This window comes from Mus caroli, unplaced genomic scaffold, assembly GCF_978045245.1.
Source record: "Mus caroli unplaced genomic scaffold, Mus_caroli_1 scaffold_14, whole genome shotgun sequence".
Lineage (NCBI taxonomy): Eukaryota > Metazoa > Chordata > Mammalia > Rodentia > Muridae > Mus > Mus caroli.
The window spans coordinates 85804405-85824887 of record NW_028227269.1 but is presented as its reverse complement, the minus strand read 5'-3'; the positions used below and the strand labels follow the sequence as shown (position 1 = coordinate 85824887).

General features: G+C 42.9%; 2 protein-coding genes across 4 annotated transcripts in view; one reads left to right on the top strand and one right to left on the bottom strand.

Moving 5' to 3' along the window:
• Window positions 1–6333: 6333 nt before the first annotated feature.
• Samd15 (sterile alpha motif domain containing 15) lies at window positions 6334–18634 on the bottom strand. Of its 2 annotated transcripts, none has more exons than XM_021179178.3 (4): window positions 16986–18634; window positions 15918–16016; window positions 10608–10856; window positions 6334–7029 (listed from the first exon to the last, which is right to left on the bottom strand). In XM_021179178.3, the coding sequence occupies exons 1-4, from the start codon at window positions 18489–18491 to the stop codon at window positions 7009–7011; spliced, it is 1875 nt and encodes a 624-aa protein (XP_021034837.1). In that variant the 5' UTR covers window positions 18492–18634; the 3' UTR covers window positions 6334–7008. The 2 variants fall into 2 exon arrangements, with proteins under 2 accessions (XP_021034837.1, XP_085686691.1); XM_085830565.1 differs by having other exon boundaries at window positions 10737–10856.
• Tmed8 (transmembrane p24 trafficking protein family member 8) overlaps window positions 18587–20483 on the top strand; it is a 33598-nt gene continuing 31701 nt past the window's right edge. For both annotated transcript variants that reach the window (XM_029484616.2, XM_021179431.3), the window contains exon 1: window positions 18587–18954. In XM_029484616.2, coding sequence (XP_029340476.1) covers window positions 18837–18954 — 118 coding nt within the window. In that variant the 5' untranslated portion in view covers window positions 18587–18836. The remainder of the gene's footprint in view (window positions 18955–20483) is intronic.

The window sequence follows — 20483 nt, the reverse complement described above, 5'->3', positions numbered from 1 at the left end:
CAAGTTCTAGGCCAGTCTCGTGTCTCAGGTGAGTCCGTCTTAAAACAGACAGATAAAAACAAAAAAGTATATTCAAACCTGGCACTTCCATTAAATCCTTTTTTAAAAAATTGTCTGTCTTTCTTTTTTTTTTTTTTTTTGACTTTTTGAGACAGGGTTTCTCTGTATAGCCCTGGCTGTCCTGGAACTCACTTTGTAGACCAGGCTGGCCTCGAACTCAGAAATCCACCTGCCTCTGCCTCCGGAGTGCTGGGATTAAAGGCATGCGCCAAAAAATTATATTTCTAGTGTACATTTATTTCATGTTTTACCAAAACTTCTTGTCAAATTGTAATAGAGCCAAAAACAAAAGCAGTAGACCCAACAAGGTAGGAAATGAAGTTCCCAGCTTTGTCACCAGGAGCTCAAGGGCTTCTGAGCAAAGCCATTCACTATACATGGAAATCACGGTGGTCTCATATTGATCATTTACATTTTATTTTTGCATAATCATGCACTAAGTAAATTCAATGGTTCCAGATTTTTTTTTTTTTTGGACAGTTTCTAATCAAGAGGTGTCGATGGATGCCTTTAATCCCAGTACTCCGGAGTCAGTGGATCTCTGTGAGTTTGAGGCCAGCCTGGTCTACAGAGCAAGTTCCAGGACATCTTAGAGCTTCACAGAGAAACCCTCTCCTGTCTCGGTAGGTGGAGGTGGTAGGAAGAAGAAAGAAAGAAAAAAGTAATAAGGAGAAAGACGGTTTCTGATAAAACTTTCTAGTTTGGAGAAAAAAAATCGGTTTGTCATCCAACACTGATATGTAGCCGGGGCATGGATTTACTGCAGTCAGGAGTGTAATTAGACAAGTGTCTCACTGCACTTCTGTACTGTATTAGCCTCCTAGGATTCAGAAGTGTAACCAAGATGCCGAGGAGCTTGCTCAGTGGGTAAAGGGCTCAGTGCACAAGCAAGAAGACAAGCATTTGGTCCGGAGCCAGGGGAAAGCTGGACTGGTGGCAGGTGTGGTGGTTGCCTGTAATTTGAGAGGGGAGATGGGAGACAGGAATTCCTCCTAGGGTGAGTTGGCTACCTAGACTAACTAATGAGTCTGAGAGTCCCTGCCTGTGTAAATAATGTGGACAGCGATGGGGAAGACACTGGGCATCAACTTCTGACCTCCAAACTGACCCACACGTGTGTGTCCTCACTAAAGGGCACAAATACATGTGTACATATCATCACTGTCATCAGCAGCAGCAGCACACACACACACACACACAGAAATTTAAAGATGAAAAAAAGGCAAAATGGCTCAAGGATCACTACCCCTCTGTCCAATCCAGACAACCTGAATTGATTACCCAGACTCCCACGTAAAAGTGGAAGGAGAGAGCCAATTCCACAAAGGCATCTTTTTATACCTCCACGTGTGTTTCATAGCATGTGAGCCCACATACATCATTTACTTTTTTTTTTTTTTTTAATTTAAAAGTAGTGAGAGCAAAAGAAAAAGAACAGCTGAGCTTGTACAGCTAGACAGGAAACAGTCAGGCATGGGAGGTGGAGGCAGGAGAATCAGGAATTCCTGTCCTTCCTTAACTACATGGCAAATTGCAGCCAGTCTGGGCTATATAAGATCCTGTCATAGAACAAACAAGCAAAGATGGGAGCCTGAGTTATTTAAGCAACAAAAAGTATTTAATATTTTTTGAGACGTCCAGATACAAATTTATTTCAGTTTAAATTTCTTTTTGTGGTCTGTGAGTTACTACAGAGAGTCCTCCCCATCTCTGCCAGTCTCTCTCACCTCTGATGTCTAAAGGAAACATTTCCCCTCTTTCTTGACAACTATTCCTTAGAAAATATAATAGTTAGGGCTAGGGAGATAGCTCAGAGCCTCTACATGATGTCTAACTTGTCCACTCTTTGGGATTAACAATCACCATGGAAACAAGCCTCTGGACATGCCTGTGGTGTGTTTCTAGGCTTGGGAATTGGAGTGGTAAAGGTCCCTCCATTTGTGCAGCACCATGGAATGGGCTGGAGTTCTGGACGAATACAATCTCTTTATTCCTGATTCAAGATGCAATATGACCAGCTGCTGTGACTTCTCCCACATAATAGACTGGACCCCCACACTGTGAGCCCAAAATGAACCCTTCCTTCCTCAGGCTACTTTTGTCAAGTATCTTGTCTCAGCAATCAAACAATTAATTTATGGTACAATCAAAGGGACCTTAGTTCAATCCCCAGAACCCACATAAAATCCCAACCATGGTGGCACACACTTGTAATTCTGATGCAGGAATGACAGAAACTAGCTAGTTTAACCTATTTGGTGAGCTTCAGTCCAGGGCGAGACCCTGTCCATAATAATAAGGTGCATATGAGGCTGGAGAGATGGTTCAGTGATTAAAAATACTTTTTGCTTGCAGAGGGCCTGGGGTTTGGTTCCCAGTTCCCAAATGGTGGCTCTCAATCACTTTTAATTCCAGTTCCAGGGAATCTAATGATCTCTTCTAGATTCTGTGGGCACTTCATACATGTAGTTCACAGACACAGACAGACACACCACACTCACACCCCCCACAATTGCAGATCTTTACTTTTGAAAACATGTAAATCTTTCAAAAAGTTGTGTAAGCCTCTTACCAACTTTGCAGCTCAGGACAGTCTTTTGGGGAGCCTTGGGGTCATTAAAGTGTGAGTAATGAAGTAGGAGGTGCCATTGTCTTATCTGTAGGAAGTTAGTGAAGGGGCTTGGTGCCAGTTAGTAACTTCTTGTTTCCCATGAAGACACAAGTATTTCTCCTGCATTTGGATATAGATAGTAACCTGTATGTAACAGATTGTATCTATTCTAAAGAGGGCAGTTCCTTTGTCTTCATACATTCCTTAGCTGCTTGAATATGCTGTGTTGTCACAGTTTCATGCTTATTTAAAAATAAAATGACTTTCTTTTTTTTTTTAGTTAATTAATGAGTTTAATTACTGTTATTTACAAGAACATAGGCGAGGGGCTATTTCTTGTGCATGGACAACTATCAGTGGCTACACCCCTGAAGGAAGTGCCCTCTCCCCTGTCACAGTTAATATTAACCACCTACAGAAACCTCAGGGAGGGGTGAGGCTCCCAGAGCAGCCCCCCCATAACAATCATATAGGCCTGTAAGTCCTCAGAGAGAGAGAGAGAGAGAGAGAGAGAGAGGAGGAGGAGGAGGAGGAAGAAAAGAAGAAGAAGAAGAAGAAGAAGAAGAAGAAGAAGAAGAAGAAGAAGAAGAAGAAGAAGAAGAGGAAAAGAAGACGAAGATGAAGACGAAGACGAAGAAGAAGAAGAGAAGAAAAGAAGAAGAAGAAGAAGAAGAAGAAGAAGAAGAAGAAGAAGAAGAAGAAGAAGAAAGAGATGAGAGAGATGAGGAGTCTTCTGGGCTGCCCCTCTCCCCTGCCTCCCACAATACCAGGATGGAAAATTGACAGACATTTGCTCCTTTTAAAAGATAAATACATCTAGGCTGTAGTGGTGGTGCATGCCTTTTTGTTTTGTTTTGTGTTTAGATTTCTTTATTGATTATATGTAGCTGTCTTCAAACACTTTTTCTTCTCTCTCTGGCCCACTCTCTCTGGCCTCGCTTGCTCTGGCCCAAAGATTGATTGATTTATTTACTATATGCAAGAACATTGTAGCTGTCTTCAGACATCCCAGAAGAGGGCATCAGATCTCATTATGGATGGTTGTGAGCCACCATGTGGTTGCTGGGATTTGAACTCATGACCTTCGGAAAAGCAGTCAATGCTCTTACCCACTGAGCCATCTCTCCAGCCCAGTGCATGCCTTTAATCCCAGCGCTTAGGAGGCAGAGCAGATGGGGGTCTGTGAGTTAGAGGCCAGCTTGGTCTATAGAGAGTTCCAGGACAGCCAGAATTACATAGCTCTCAAAACAAAACAAAAAACAAAAGAAAACGATGAATTTTGGCTTTCTCCATGGGTAGGCTTTGCCTAACACATTATGGACATTGCTACAGTTTGTCTTGTTGCCCTCAGTTCTTCATCTAGACACATTTCTGGTATTCTGTCACTATGTGGAGAACAACTGCCATTTTCTAATTCAGGCTTCCCACAGTTATAGCTGTAAGTGCTACAAATAGGGGATAGCCTCTGGCACAAGGCCTGTGTTGGTTTTGTTTCTTGGTAAACTTAGAAATACTGTCATTTCCCTTCAGTCACGTGGTTTCTTTCCTTCCAAGTGAGTAAGCCTTTTGACTCACAAGATTTAAGTATGTTTTATACCAGTTTCTATGTGGTAGCATTTCGTTCTGTTTCTCATTTACTGATCAAATGCTTGTGCATCTTTCAACTGTATCAGCTTCTAAGGTATTTACTTTCTTTTTTGTTTTTTAACTTAGTGTTTTAACTTTGTGTAGAAATTCCCTCCAAATATGTTTAAAGCATGGCCCACTTTGTTTCATTATTTTCTAAGCCTAACTTATTTTTTCTTAAATAAACCTTAGAAAGATGATTGGTACACACTTTCCAGGAATCATGAGTCTTCCTGAAAGATGCCTTCAAAAGTGGGTTCTTTTCCAGGAAGGGTGGGCAGTAGCCCAGACAGACATGTTTCTCCTCACAACCACTGCTTATTAAACAAGAAGCACTTTAAAAAATGACGTGTGTGTGTGTGTGTGTGTGTGTAAGCATTTGCCGTGTTGCTTGCAGATGCCCATGGAGGCTGTGGTGGTTTGAATATGCTTGGCCCAGGGAGTGGCACTATTAGGAGGTACAGCCTTGTTGGAGTAAGTGTGGCCTTGTTGGAGGAGGTGTGTTACTGTGGGCGTGGCCTTTGAGATACCTTCCTCTTAGCTGCTTGGAAGCCAGTCTTCTAGTGGCCTTCAGATGAACATGTAGAACTCTCAGCTCTTCCTGTACCATGGCTGCCTGGATACTGCCATGCTCCCACCTTAATGATAACAGACTGAAGCTCTGAACCTGTAAGCCAGCCTCAATTAAATGTCCTTATAAGAGTTGCCTTGGTCATGGTGTCTGTTCACAGCAGTAGAACCTAAGAGGCCATAAGAATATCAAATCCCTTGGAGCTGGAGTTGTGCTTAGCCATCTCTCTCTCCAACCCCAGAAGGTATTTATTTTATATGATTTTTTGGTATGTATGTGCACATGTGCTTGGTGCCCAAGGAGGTCAGAAGAGGTGGGTCAGATCCTCTGGAACTAGAGTTATCAATGATTGTTAGCCACCATGTTCGTGTTGGGAACTGAACCTGGGCCCCTTGCAGAACAGTTCTTAACCACTGAGCCATCTCTCCAACCCAAGAAGGTATTTGCTTATGAGTGCTCTGCCTTTGGAATTACATAGTGACCCTTCCTTGTTATATCTTTTCTCACAAATATTTGTGTGTGTGTGTGTGTGTGTGATATAGGTGCAGCATACATATAGAGGGCAATGGGCAATGGGTTCTCTCCTGCTGCCATGGCTCTAGGGATCTAACTGGGGTTATCAGGCTTACATGGCACCAGCCTTTACCCACTGAACCTCATTGCCAGGCCTCTATGTACCTTCTCTATCAATCACCTCTCTTACTATTGCTGGCTCTTCAGTCATTATTTAGGATGTGAAAGTGGAAGATTAGGGGCTGGAGAGATGGCTCAGTGGTTAAGAGCACTAACTGTTCTCCCAGAGGTCCTGAGTTCAATTCCCAGCAACCACATGGTGGCTCACAACTGTCTGTAATGGGATCTGATGTCCTCTTCTGATGTGTCTGAAGATACCATGACAGGATGCTCACACATAAATAAACAAATTTTTAAAAATGGAGGATTAAGTTTTCTAGCTCAATTCTCAGCTGCCTTTTCTGTCAGTGTGTGTGTCTAGGCCTTTTGTGCTTCCTGTTTGTTCCAAACCTGGCTCTGATCTGAATGTATGAGCATCCTTGATTCTTTCCACCTGGTGTGGAACAAGGCTGCAATGAAGGTGTTTGTTTCTCTCTTCTGCTGCTTGTCTGCTTACTTGCTATATTTCTTTCTTTTTAAAAAAGATTTATTTTATGTATATGCGTACACTGTTGGTGTCTTCAGACACACCAGAAGAGGGCATCAGACCCCATTACAGATGGATGTGAGCCACCATGTGGTTGCTGGGAATTGAACTCGGGACCTCTGCAAGAGTAGTCAGTGCTCTTAGCCACCGAGCCATCTCTCCAGCTCAATGCCATATGAAGCTGATCTTACCCTCTCTGACTTCCAAAGGTTGAGATGAAAGGTGGTACCATCACACCTAGCATGGCAGCCATCTTGGTATACAGATTTTTTTAAAATTAATTTATTTACTTTATGTATATGAGGACACTGTAGCTAGTTGTGAACTAGCTGGGAACTGAACTCAGGACCTCTGGAAGAGCAGTCAGTGTTCTTAACTGCTGAGTCATCTCTCCAGCCCGTAATAGTTCATTAACTCCAATGTAGGTAAGTGGAAGGTCTCCAATCCACTCAGTCCCACACTCATTCTCATTCCCTTCCTGGGCTCTGCTCTTCCTTCCTGGCGCTGCTTATGTTCACTGTTTTCAGGCCACCTTTGTCCTTTCACTGACATCACTAGTTACCTGGTTCATGTTCTTCTCTTCCAGTTCCTGGCTCCATGGTGTTGTCCTTTGGGTCAGATGGTAAACCAAGAAGACAAACACTTTGGAAATTGACTGATATTTTGGGACCATTTTAAGCCCCACTTCATAAAGTCTTATGTACTGTGTATGCATGCTTGTCTTTATGAGTTTGTGTGCACCACAGTTGTTAGATGATCATGGACATTAGAAGAGGGCAGGGGAGGAGCAGGCAGCACTCTGAACTGCTGAGTCGACTCTCTAGGCTCTGTCTTCATTTTTATTCTTAGAATCATTGCAATCAGACGAAGACATGCTCTTATCTGATGTAGGCCAGGGGTCATCAGGCCCAGGCAGTTCAACACACAGAAGTGTGGGTGACCCCAGATCAGCAGCATTGCTGTCAGGCCACACCCCCATCTTTAAGTGGCCTCATAGAGTTCCTGCAAGAGAGTTTAAAAAATCATTTTCTTTATGTGGCTTTCTGAGACTTGTCATGTACCTCAGACTAGCCTCAGATTCCTGATCATCCCCCCTCCATATGCTTAGTGCTAGGATTAAAGGTCAGTACTATGCCTTGCTGAGATTGTATTTTCAATTATAATTTCTCCTAACAAATCTTAGTACTAGGTGTATTAGAATTTAACACAAGATCTGAAAATTATCAAGGAAGGTAAATACTGCTATCTTTAATAGAGGGAAGGTGCTGTGTGTCAGGAAGAACCCAATTCTACCATAGCAAGTCCTGGATACATCATCACACCAGAAAAGCAAGATTCGGATCTAATATCACTTCTCCTGATAGTGATAGAGGATTTTAAGAAGGACATAAAAACTCCCTTAAAGAATTACAGGAGAATACAGGTAAACAGCTAGAAGCCCTTAAAGAGGAAACACACACACACAAAATCCCTTATTATAGGACAGCACAATCAAACAGGCAAAGGAAATGAACAAAACCATTAAATATCTAAAAATGGAAATAGAAACAATAAAGAAATCACAAAGGGAAACAATCCTGGAGTTAGGAAACTTAGAAAGAGATTAGGAGTCATAGATGCAAGCATCACCAACAGAATACAAGAGATAAAAGAGAGAATCTCAGGTGCAGAAGATACCATAGAAAACATTGACACAACAGTAAAGAAAATGCAAAAAACAAAAAGCCCCTAACCCAAAACATCCAGAAAATCCAGGACACAACGAGAAGACAAAACCTAAGGATAATAGGTATAGAAGAGAGCCAAGATTCCCAACTTAAAGTGCCAGTAAATATCTTCAACAAAATTATAGAAGAAAGCTTCCCTAACCTAAAGGAAGAGATGCCCATGAATATACAAGAAGCCTACAGAACTCCAAATAGACTAGACCAGAAAAGAAATTCCTTCTGTCACATAATCAAAACCAAGCAAAGAAAGAATATTAAAAGCAGTAAGGGGAAAAGGTCAAGTAACATATAAAGGCAGAGCTATCAGAATTACACCAGGCTTCTCACCAGAGACTATGAAACCTAGAAGATCCTGGGCAGATGTCATACAGACCCTAAGAGAACACAAATGCCAGCGCAGGCTACTATACCCAGCAAAACTCTCAATTAGAGAAACAAAGATATCCCATGACAAAACCAAATTTACACAAAATCTTCCCATAAATCCAACACTACAAAGGATAATAGATGGAAAACTCCAACACAGGGACGGAAACTACACCCTAGAAATATCAAGAAAGTAATCTTTCAACAAACTCAAAAGAAGACAGCCACACAAACATAATTCCACCTCTAACAACAAAAATAACAGGAAGTAACAATCACGTTTCCTTAATTTCTCTTAACATCAATGGATTCAATTCCCCCAAAAAGACATAGACTAACAGACTGGATACGTAAACAGGACCCAGCATTTTGCTACATACAGGAAACGCACCTCAGTGACAAAGACAGACACTACCTCAGAGTAAAAGGTTGGAAAACAATTTTCCAAGCAAATGGTCCCAAGAAACAAGCTGGAGTAGCCATTCTAATATCCAATAAAATCTACTTTGAACCAAAAGTTATCAAAAAAGATAAGGAAGGACACTTCATACTGGTCAAAGGAAAAATCTACCAAGATGAATTCTAAATTCTGAACATCTATGCTCCAAATGCAAGGCTACCCACATTCATAAAAGAAACTTTACTAAAGCTCAAAGCATACATCATACCCCACACAATAATAGTGGGAGACTTCAATATTCTGCTCTCAGCAATGGACAGATCATGGAAACAGAAACTAAACAGAGACACAGTGAAATTAACAGAAGTTATGAACCAAATGAATCTAAAAGAAATTTATAGTCCATTTCATCCTAAAGCAAAAGAATATACCTTTTTCTCAGCCCCAAATGGTACCTTCTCCAAAACTGACCACATAATTGGTCACAAAACAGGCCTCATCAGATACAAGAAGATTAAAATAATCCCATGCATCCTATCAGATCACCACAGACTAAGGCTGGTCTAAAATACTAACAAAAACAATAGAAAACACACATACACATGGAAGCTGAACAACACTCTACTCAATGATAACTTGGTCAAGGAAGAAATAAATAAATTAAAGGCTTTTTAGAATTTAATGAAAATGAAGACACATCATACCAAAACTTATAGGGGATACAATGAAAGCAGTGGTGAGAGGAAAACTTATAGCTTTGAGTGCCTCCAAGAAGAAACTGGCAAGATCTTACATTAGCAGCTTGACAGCACACCTGAAAGCTCTAGAACAAAAAGAAGCAAATACACCCAAGAGGAATAGATGGCAGGAAATAATCAAACTCAGGGCTGAAATCAACCAAATAGAAACAAAAAGAACTATACAAAGAATCAACAAAACCAGGAGCTAGTTCTTTGAGAAAATCAACAAGATAGACAAACCCTTAGCCAGACTAACCAGAGTGCACAGAGACAATATCCAAATTAATAAAATCAGAAATGAAAAGGGAGACATAACAGCAAAATATATCTTAAAATGATTATCCTGTTTGTTGAATATTAATAGTTGAAAATACTAAAATCATGTTCTACAAACATCATGGAAATATTATTAATAATTTGTCTCACTGTGCTTGAAATTAGCACTCTCTTAATGTTTAACTTTAAAAAGTTTTTGCTATTTTGAAATTTTTAAAATATACTCACTGATAAAATAATTTCTTTCCTAGAAACACTGATAATCTTTTTAAAGTAAACTGATTATTAGACAATGTACACAGATATATAATGTGTTTTAAATACTCTCTCATATGTCGATAAGGGCTTTTGACTATATTTCTTAATGATTCATTTTTAATATTTTATGCTTTTACTATGCTTAATTCCCAAAGAATATTTTGCATGTTTTGAAACAATTTAGTATTCAACATTAGATATAGGATCCTCAGTTATGGATAGTATTAAATATTCATTAATGATATTTTTAGGGTATGAAAGGATATGAAAATAAAAGTTGAACAAAATTTTTTATGTATTATTTGATTCTTAAAATACTCAGTATTACTAATATGTTTGATGTATAAAATGCATTTAAATGATAATAAATAATAATAATAAAATGCATTTAAATAATAAAAAAGTTTAAGAAAAAAAAAAAAAGACTGGAGCCATCAGTTCTAACTCTCATCCTTAATGAAAAGGAGAGAAAGAAAACTGGCAAAGATTACACCTTTACCTCAAGGGAATGTCGTTTGATCTTTCTTTCTTTTTGTAAAACAATAATTTATTTTTATTTTATGTGCATTGGTGTTTTGCCTGCATATGTGTCTGCATGAGGGGGTTGGATCCCCTGGAACTGGAGTTACAGACAGTTGTGAACTGCTATGAGGCTGCTTGGAATTGAACCCCTGTCCTCTGGAAAAGCAGCTAGTGGTCTTAACCACTGAGCTATCTCCCCAGCCCTAGTTTGATCTATCCAGCTAAGTGAAATGGCTTTCCTACTGCGCCTTGTCTAGCAATGCCTCATGTTGTCAAAATCTGATATATTGCCTCATTTTCTTCCAAGGTGTTTTCTGGCACTGTGTCTTCTTTCTTTTCCTCGGCTTTTATCTCTGGATTATACTCCTGTAATCCTGCTGCTTCAACAAATTTTGCCAAGGTCAAGGAATCAGACTTTACTCCACTGTGCCCTTTCTGCTCAAAGAACAAGCCCTTGTTGTCTCTGTAGGGAAGGCTGATGCTGCGGCTGAACAGTGGTTCCTCGATCCCCAGCAGCACTCGGGTGTGGTACGATATTGCCTGAAATAAAAGCAAGGTTTTTAGTGGGACTAACTTGAAAATACAAGGAAATCAAAGCTTCATTCAGTTTTCCATGTCTCTTGAAAACTAATTACTCATATTCTTACAATGAGAGAATGAAGTAATAAGAAAGCTTTAATAGGCTTACAAAATGGCCTTAGGAAATGAAAATCTTGGGCTGGTGAGATGGCTCAGTGGGTAAGAGCACCCGACTGCTCTTCCGAAGGTCCAGAGTTCAAATCCCAGCAACCACATGGTGGCTCACAACCATCTGTAACGAGATCTGGTGCCCTCTTCTGGAGTGTCTGAAGACAGCTACAGTGTACTTACATATAATAAATAAATAAATCTTAAAAAAAAAAAAAAAAAAGAAAATCTTTTTTTTTTTTTTTCCCCGAGAAAGTATTTCTCTGTATAGCTCTGGCTGTCCTGGAACTCACTCTGTAGGCCAGGCTGGCCTTGAACTCATAAATCCGCCTGCCTCTGCCTCCCAAGTGCTGGGATTAAAGGCATGCACCACCACTGCCTGGCAGGAAACACAATTCTAAAGTGCTGCATCCTCTTGCGTGATGGGACAGCGTGTGTGAGCCACATCCAGCTTCTGTTTATGCAACATTTTGGGGAAAAAAAAACCCAAAATGAATAGGGACAAATAGATTATTGCCAAGATTCAGAGACTAGAGAAGGGCTGACAGTGATGGGGACCCAGAAGTTTGAATTTGAGGAAACTGATTCTTTGGGGGTAGGTACATGCCTCTAAGCATTTATTAACATCCACAGAATCACACAGAACAGAGAATGACTTTACTGCATGAAACTGAGAAAAGTCAAGTGTTGGGCCAATAGGCTGGACTACAGATGAGCATTACAAACTTAGGGTATAATCCCTCTGAAGTGGTAGGAAGGAAAGAGGCTCGCATGCATTGCTTTCCCTTTGGAGAGTCGAGCTTTGTATAGATACTGTAAATCTTAGGGACAAAACCAAGTGTATACAAACATTGTGCTTTATTTGGTAAAATTGTCTCTTAAAAGGGCATATGCTTATTGATAGAAAGAGCCATGTTTCTCATTGTCAGAGAAAGTTACAAATAGGACTTGGGTCTGTGGTACTAGGGACTCCGCGTGCTGTGTCCTCATTCTTGCTGACGCCAAGCCTGCTGATGAGCTTGCAAGAGGTGGATGAGTGGCCCTAGAGCATGCTGCCATGGTGGAGGAGGATGGGCTGGGCGAAGTGGGCCCACCTGGGTTAGGATTAGGCCCAGGAACATTCCATAGGATAGCCTTGATCCAGGGAAACTCTATACATCCTGGTTCTCACAGACCTGGATGATCCCAGCAGGAAGAACCCTAAATTCAGAGAGTGGCACCACTTTCTGGATGTTAACATGAAAGGGCAATGGCATTAGCCACGGCATGGTCCTCTCAGATTATGTGCCTGCTCCACACACTCTCACTGCCAGGCGCCCAGAGCACCTTCACAAAACCGGGGGTCTGGAAGAACAGGAAATGTCCAGGTACAACCAGATGGTCTTCAGCCAAGAGAGTGTACCACCAGAGTGCTTGGGCCTACACAGGCACCTTCAACCTTCCCAGTCTGTGCAGCATGTGCCTGCTAATGATGGTATTCCTGCCTGGAATGAACTGAACTGGTATCCAATATATATGCTACATCTAAAGAATTTTAAAGAGGCTGTGATAGTATATGGTTTGCACTCTGTTTTCTGTTTTCTTTTTAATATTTATTATTTATTTATTTTATGTACATGAGTGCACTGTAGCTGTCTTCAGACACACCAGAAGAAGGCATTGGATCCCATTACAGATGGTTGTGAGCTATCATGTGGTTGCTGGGAATTGAACTCAGAACCTCTGGAAGAGCAGTCAGTGCTCTAAACTGCTGAGACATCTCTCCAGCCCAGCTTGCACTCTCAATTTGTTAAAGAAATGTTGAGTTGAGCCGGGCGTGGTGGCGCACGCCTTTAATCCCAGCACTCGGGAGGCAGAGGCAGGTGGATTTCTGAGTTCGAGGCCAGCCTGGTCTACAGAGTGAATTCCAGGACAGCCAAGGCTACACAGAGAAACCCTGTCTCGAAAAACCAAAAAAAAAAAAAAAAAAGAAATGTTAAATACTTGGGCTAAGCAGAATAGGGTTATCCCCATCTCCCCACCCAGACTGGAAAGGATTGGCATCAGCTATTCTAGAAGCTGGACAACAATTACAGTGGTTGTTGTTGTGGTGGAGGCACGAAGCCACAAAAAATAGAACAGAATATAGTGAGGGGGATAAATTTTACTAAAGACCAACTGCTCGGTGAAGGGCGTTTTACTGATTTACAAGAGCAAATCCAATCTGATGATGGTGTCATTGAACAATGTCAAGTTGTGGTTTTAAGAGCCTGGGGTTTAACTAGGCAGAGGTGGTGCAAGCCTTTAGTCACAGCATTTCAGAGGCAGAGGTAGGTGGATCTCTGAGTTCGAGGTCAGCCTGGTCTACAGAGTGAGTTCCAGGATAGCCAGGGCTACACAGAGAAACCCTGTCTCAAAAACAAAACAAATTGTAGCCTTCCTCAGCCTTGAAGCAGGCTGATTCAGACTTTGCTGCCACTGAATATGAGATCACCTAGCCTTCTGACTTAGATGGCTATATTGTTATGTCAACTACTGCTGCTCTTCTCTGAGACTCTGCTACCTGCTGAGAGACCCTTGAGACATTCTGGAGACACCTACAGGCTGGTTCGAGGCACCAAGAATGGACTGGCGGGGGGGGGGGGGGGTGGGGGTCGGGAATGGGCTTTCCCCCTTATAAGCATAGTCTCTTAGTAAACTCGCAGGCCTTAATCAGAGAAAATTTGTCTTGGCCTCATTACTTCTCCCGCCGTCAAGTCTCTCCTTCAGCCCCAGCCTGCCTTCCAGGAGTACCCGCTTCATGTAGGCTGGGCCGGCTTACAACAACACAAAACAAAAAACAAAACAAAACAAAAAAAAGAGCCCAGGGTTTGGTTGAGGAGCCAGGGTAAAATATACCTAATTTATGAAGGTAATACAGGGGCCTGCAGAAGCATTTACCAAATTCTTACAGAGACTGGGTTTAGCTGTATAGAGCTATCTATATCAGACCCAGAAACCAGACAGTCATTGATAGAAATCTTGGCCTTTGAAAACACAAATACGGAATAAAAGAGAGCAACCAGACCATTGAAAGCATGAGGAGTCCCAATAGAGGAACAGTTAAGAGAGACAACTGATATTGGCACTCAGGAACATTATGCTAATATAGGGCAAGCTATAGTTAGAAGTCTTAGAAATCAACATGCCCGATGCTTTAATTGTGGTGAATTTAGCTATTTACAAAAGCATTGTAAGGCTAGAAGATTCAGAGCTTAAAATAGCAGGTCCATTGACTCTAGAGAATATGGTGTTCATAGACAGAACAAGTAGGTTCTGGCTATTATGAACAACAAAAGTTTCCAGGGTATTATTATAGCTGCCTTAGAAAGGGCAAACTTTAGTCAAAGGATTGCTGGTCCGAGAGGGTCGTACGAGGGCAACCACTTGCCTGATAAGCAGAGGGGACTGTCAGCTGGAGGCTCTGCAATAAAAAATACTAACCACCTTCCTTTGGTCAGCCAGAAAGCACCATGTAGGCAAGAAAATGAAAGTTAAGTATTTCTGATCTCATACATGCTACAGAAGGGAGTGTAGCTTTGGATCTGGCCACAGATGTGCCTTTTACCCTATCCCCAAAAGTTGAATGTTACAAGTTAATCACTGGTGTGCATGGTTTTGTACTCAGGAACAGTGGGAATAATCTTGGGCAGAAGTGGGTTAACTTCTCAAGGACTTACTGTGCATCCTGGTATAGTAGATGGGTATAGCAAGGAAGAAATTAGAATCATGGCGTATGTGAAAAAGGAGATGCAAATTGATATAGGAGAAAGAAGTGCTCAACTGTTGTTTCTTTACATTCAGGACAAGGGTGTTTCAGTGGAAAGGACGGGAGCTTTTGGGAGTACTGGAAAATGTGTGTTCTGGCAAGCAATGGCTAATGATCAGAGACTCAGATTAATAGTGCAAATGAATGGCGCTGACATAGAAGAGTTGTTAGATCCAGGAGCTGATGTTAGTGGACTTTCCCCAAAGTCTTGGCATCCAGACTGGCCACTTCAGAAGGAATTATAGGAATTGGAAAGTTATCAGGAATAAGACAATGTGTCCAATGGATTGCCTGTGTGGGACCAGATGGGCAAACAGGGAAGCTGAGACCTTATGTGGGTGACATAAGTTATGGGGAAGGGGTCTTTTATAACAATGCGGGATGCAAATTAATATTCCTGTCATTTCAGGGACAGCCAATCAGGAAATTAAATGTGATATGGTAGATGCTCCTGGCAGCAAAGTGGGTGAAGTACAGATGCTATTACATAAGTACTAAATGAGTAGCAAAGGCATGAAACGTTACTGAGAGCTCTGGGAGAGAGGTTACTTTGGACAGCAAGGTCAAGAGCAACCTCCTGTGGAGATGGGGAAGAATTGGTCCTAAAGCATGATTCAAGGGAAGGAGAACTTAGCAAAGATCTCCAATAGAGGGAGCATACACTAGTAGGCTATGAATTAGGCTGGGGGTTAGACCTGGCAGGCTGGAGAAGAGTCAGGCGGAGGAGTGGCAGGGCGGGCGCCAAGAAAGAATGGTGGCTAGAGCAAACTTACAGAGAGCCTGGAATCCTAAACCAAGGGTTGGGCCTATCTCACACCAGGGAGATCAGAGAGGGTTTCTTAACAGTGTGTAAGTAGTTGGAAATCAAGATCTAAAAGTATAATCTTTGAGTCCCACAGGCTTACTAAGAGAGGCTAAAGGCAGGAAGGCGGGAAGCTACTGCGGTATCCTAGGTACGAGGCAGTAAAACACCAGGCAGTGCAAGTGCTGCAGGAGGAAGCGACCACAGTGAGTCTGAGGGATGAGCGTATGATGACAAGAATGGATCAGAACAGGGAAAGATGGGGCAGGCAGCGAGTAGCAGTGTCCTAGCACTTGGCACAAGGAAATGCCATGCACAAACTCACCTTCATGTCTTCAAAGTCAGTTATTCCCATCTGAGGAAGGTTGGAGCAGTTTACGTGGATGAGTTTTTGACCATTGATGAAGTTTTCAGTAAAACACTCCTGTCAAAGCAAGAACAGCTCTTAAACATGCATTATGGTGACTGGAAGCAAAAAAGGGACAAAACCACAGTTTTTGCTAATTTATTTATTTATTTTTTTAATAGAAGTGCTGGGTTAAATTTCAGGCAGTGGCTTCAATCTGCTTTTGCATGTTGTGTGTTGTAACTGATTTTCTTTTCTTCTTGAGACAATGACTGTGTGTGTGTGTGTGTGAAGGCAGGGTCGAGAAAAGCTGTCACTCTGTTCCAGCTGAGCTGGAACTCAGTTTATAACCCAGGCTGGCCTCCAATCCCTGATGACCTGCCTGTCTGTGTCTCCTGAGTGATAGCATTACAAAGACATTTTTAAATACAGAAGGTACAAAAGGTTTCAGATCCTGTTTTGTGACAACCTAATGCTATAGTCAGCATCAATAAATTCAGAAGAGCACACTTTTTGTTGTTGTTGTCGATAAAACCAATTTGGGTGGATAGCTAATATGCATTAATGCTTTTAAGTGTTTATAATACATATGACATATTTGGGCAGACAACTAAAAAGAGTATAAATTCAGGTGAGGGCATTGCCACTGAGACATCTTAACAGAAAGACCTAATTTTGAACAAAATATATTAAAACTATAGATTTATATACAAAGGGGACTCTATACATTTTTAAACCTCTATACAAGGAACAAAGAGAATTATAATAATTGGGATGAATAGGAAAATCAAATAAAACTTTTTCTTCTAAAATACTATTTACCTATATCTATATATCTCAGTTATAGGCTGAACATGTATGTTTGACATGTGCTAATGCAGGAGGTCCAATCTTCACTATCACACGCACAAGACAGAAAAAGACACACAATCCAAATTGACTTCCCCCACAGTCCAGGACTTCTCTGTTAGAGGCAAGAGAACATGTCAGTCCTAGAGAAAAATGGGATTAGAGCATGAACTTCAAAACCATTGCTTTTGTATATACCTTGTATTGAGGGAAGCCTAGATCACTAATCCACTCTGCAACCCTTTCTGGGCTCCAGGTAAGATGCTCAAACTCTGGGGTAAGACTTGGCTTGGTTTCTTTACGTCCTAGTAGCTCCACCTCCTGGGGTAACACTGTAGAATCCCTCAGTTCTGTCTGAGACTCTGAAGCAGCAATGACTGGGAACAGTTCGTTCATGTCAGTCTGAAGGTCTTTGAGGAACTCCTGGGTTTCGTACAATGTACTGAAGGATTCGACACTTTCTCTAGGAGATCCTACTATAAACTCAGTTTTAATCTTGGCTGGTAATGCTAGCTCATCTTTGCCTGCAGGATACTTAGGTTTGCTTGATTCTGGTTTGTCTTCCTTGGGGAGGTCTCTCTCCTCTCCTGGCTTGGGTTTATTTGGTAACTCTAGATTTTTCTCGGTTGGTTCTGGCTGCGACTTCTCTTGAATGTCTGGATCAGTTATTTGCTGTGGCTTGTCACCCGTTTTCTCCGTTGTCTTTATTAGTTTCTCCTTTGGAAATTCAGTCTGTGTTTGTAGCACTGGGTCCTTGTCCTTACTTGGCTCTATTACTGTGTCCTTTAATTTAGACCTTTCACTTGATTTTCTCACCTTGTGCTTTTGAGCTGATGGTTTCCTGTCCCCTAATGATTCTGGAACTTTCTCCTTAATGGACTCTTCTTGTGTCTCCTCTTGGTCATCTAGTAGTTCTGCAGTAATCTGTTCTAGCATCTCTGGAAAATTTTCATCAAAAGAGCTTTTTTGTGCTTTTTTTGAAGCCTTTAATGGTCTCTTTTGTGGTAATTCTAGACTTGCTTCATCAATTGATCTTCTTGATTCTTCTTCAAAATCCTCCAGTGGCCCTGAGACTTTCTTTTTAGTTGACTGTCTTAGTTTCTTGTCTGGGAACTTAGTCTGCTCAGGTTGCTCTGTGCCTGACTGCTCTGTGAACTTGAAGTGAAGCTCCTCTGGAGGTTTGAGATCTGCTTCCTCAGTAGACTTCCTTAGCTTCCGGTCTGGGAACTTAGGTTTAGTTACCTCATATGGCTCTGTACTTTTTCCTTTAATTGACTCTTTTTGTTTCTTTTCCGATTTGGTCATCTTGGATGGAGGTAGAGCTTCCTCTTCAACTGATTTTCTTAGTTTTTCACTTCGAATATCTGGTGTCTTCTGCTCTGGATCTATTTTTGTTGGTAGCTGTGTACCTGTTCTTGTAGATGGTCCTTGGAACACACCTACTGAAACGTCCTGTCGTTGTAGGTCTGGCACCTCATGATTTTTACCTACGGGCACCAAATCCTCCTTGTGTGGCCTGGTTGGTTCTAGTGGCACATTTCCTATATTTCCTGGGTCTCGGCCAGTATTTGGGGACAGCTTAGAGCTTACCTCAAACATGGTGTCTGCGTTAGCATTATGTAATTTACCAGATTTAGTTCTTTTAGGCTGCAGACTCAGACTCTCATCGGAGTCAGAATTATAATCTCCTGAGACTTCAGACATGTCAGTCGATGCGCCCAAGGCCTCCTAGCAACCTCAACTTCCGACAGCGTCTCTATGGATACCACGATTTCCGGCGGGGTTTTCCTGACTCTTCCCGAGATTTTGTCGATCCTTCCAAGTGCGGACTGTAAAAACCGGCGACCAAAAAAGCGCGTAGTAACTTCCCCGCCCCCCGCCCCTCTCACGTGTCAGGCCAGCGCTACCCCTCTGCTGCCCAGCCGCTCCTTCCGGCCCGTGGCTCGCTTCGGCTCCGCTCGGCTCTCCTCTGCCGCGCTCGCTTCGCCTTCGGCTGTTTCCGGAGCCGCAAGCCGCCGGCTGCGGAGCCGCTCCCGGCGCGGGCTGCAGATGTCTGACCGGCAGGCAGCTGAGGGACCGGCCTTCTGGAGCCCCGCAGCTCGCCGAGGGTCGGCGGGCAGCGTCGGGGACCGACGGGGAGTGGAGGAGAGCCAGGCGGCCGCCTCAGGTACGCAAGGCCCCGGGCGCTGCAAGGGTGGGTGCCTCTGGGCTCGGGGCCGCGCACCTCGGGCGACCGGGGTCCCCACCGTCACGGGGCCCGCGGCTGCGCTCGAGGTCGTTTTCTACTCGGTTTGGAAATGCCCCGGTTCCAGTCCCGCTTCCTTTCTCGGAGCACCCGGCTTGGCAGTCCGGCTCCTTCCGCCGCGCCTCTTTGGCTTCAGTCGGGGTCCGCATCCCACCTCATTCCCGCCGCTCTCACCCCCGCCCCTGTCCTTGGCTCCCCGCGCGACCCCACCTCTGTCCCCTACGCTTGCCTTTTCGCGCGCTCCTGCCGGCGTCTGCTGGGGCGCCCGCCTTCTGCTCAGAACCCCGCTTTGCCCTAGCGTAGGCCCCCGCGCCCAGCCTCCGTCCCTTGCATCCTTCAGAGTGGGAGAGATGGAAAGCAGCCAGAATAGGGAGGCTTTGAGGTCTCGAAGGAGCCTGATAGTGAAAGCAAAGGCAGGAACTAGAGGCTGCAGTAGAAATTTTGGTGATGTCTCTCGTTCTCCGAGACCCACCCCTCCTCTTGCTTGGACCGGTGTCTCCATTTCAGACCACACAAGTTCCTTCGTGTGAATTTACTTAAGTGTCCAAAAGCTATAGGCACTGTCTATCGCGCTGTTACCTTTCAGCCTTGTGACCACCACAGGGGCGTGCGACTAAAAGGGGAGAGATCTGGTCACACTTAAGTGCAAGTGACTGGTTTTATCGAGATCTCAAAGTAGATGTCACAGTGACTGAGGTACTGCTATGGATTCCGGATGTTTAGTTGGAATGTGAATCCTCACTTTTAGTGACCTTGGACAATTGGTTAAACTTCTCTAAACATGTCTGAGTTTCTTTCCTCTTGTATAAGATGTGGGTTCCAAAAGTACCTGTGCCGTACAGCACCGGTAGGAGGATCGTGAGCCACTGTGACTAAAGTACTTGATGTGCAACCCAAGATGCCCGCTGTACAAAGCAATTGTCTAGGAGGAGATTAAAGTCTGATTTAGTACAACTAAATTACTAGAAAAGGTATTCCTGGTTGCTATCTTTCAACATAGTGGCTTTTCTCCATGCCCCTGGTGTGTGGTGTTGCACGAGCACCCCTCCCCCCCCCCCAGCTGTGAATCACTGACAATATTTTTATTGAAAATATCCTTGGAACAACATTATGAACTAACCAGTACCCCGGAGCTCGTGTCTCCAGCTGCATATGTATCAAAAGATGGCCTAGTCGGCCATCACTGGAAAGCGAGGCCCGTTGGACTTGCAAACTTTAAATGCTCCAGTACAGGGGAACGGCAGGGCCAAAAAGTGGGAATGGGTGGGTAGGGGAGTTGGGGGGAGGGTATGGGGGACTTTTGGGATAGCATTGGAAATGTAATTGAGGAAAATACGTAATAAAAAAATATTAAAAAAAAAAGAAAACATCCTAATACATTTTGTCTTTTCTATTTTTAAGTTTTTTTTTGTGCTCTGTGGTAAACAATGCTAACATATATTTGATATTAT

Bases quoted from the DNA above. Each gene is read 5' to 3' on its own strand.
- Samd15 (XM_021179178.3), bottom strand. From the start codon at position 18,491: ATGTCTGAAGTCTCAGGAGATTATAATTCTGACTCCGATGAGAGTCTG. The intron at 10,857-15,917 runs GTGAGTTTGTGC...CTTTTATTTCAG, and splicing joins CTGACTTTGAAGACATGAAG to GCAATATCGTACCACACCCG. The intron at 7,030-10,607 runs GCAATATATCAG...ACTCTCTTGCAG, and splicing joins ACACCTTGGAAGAAAATGAG to GAACTCTATGAGGCCACTTA.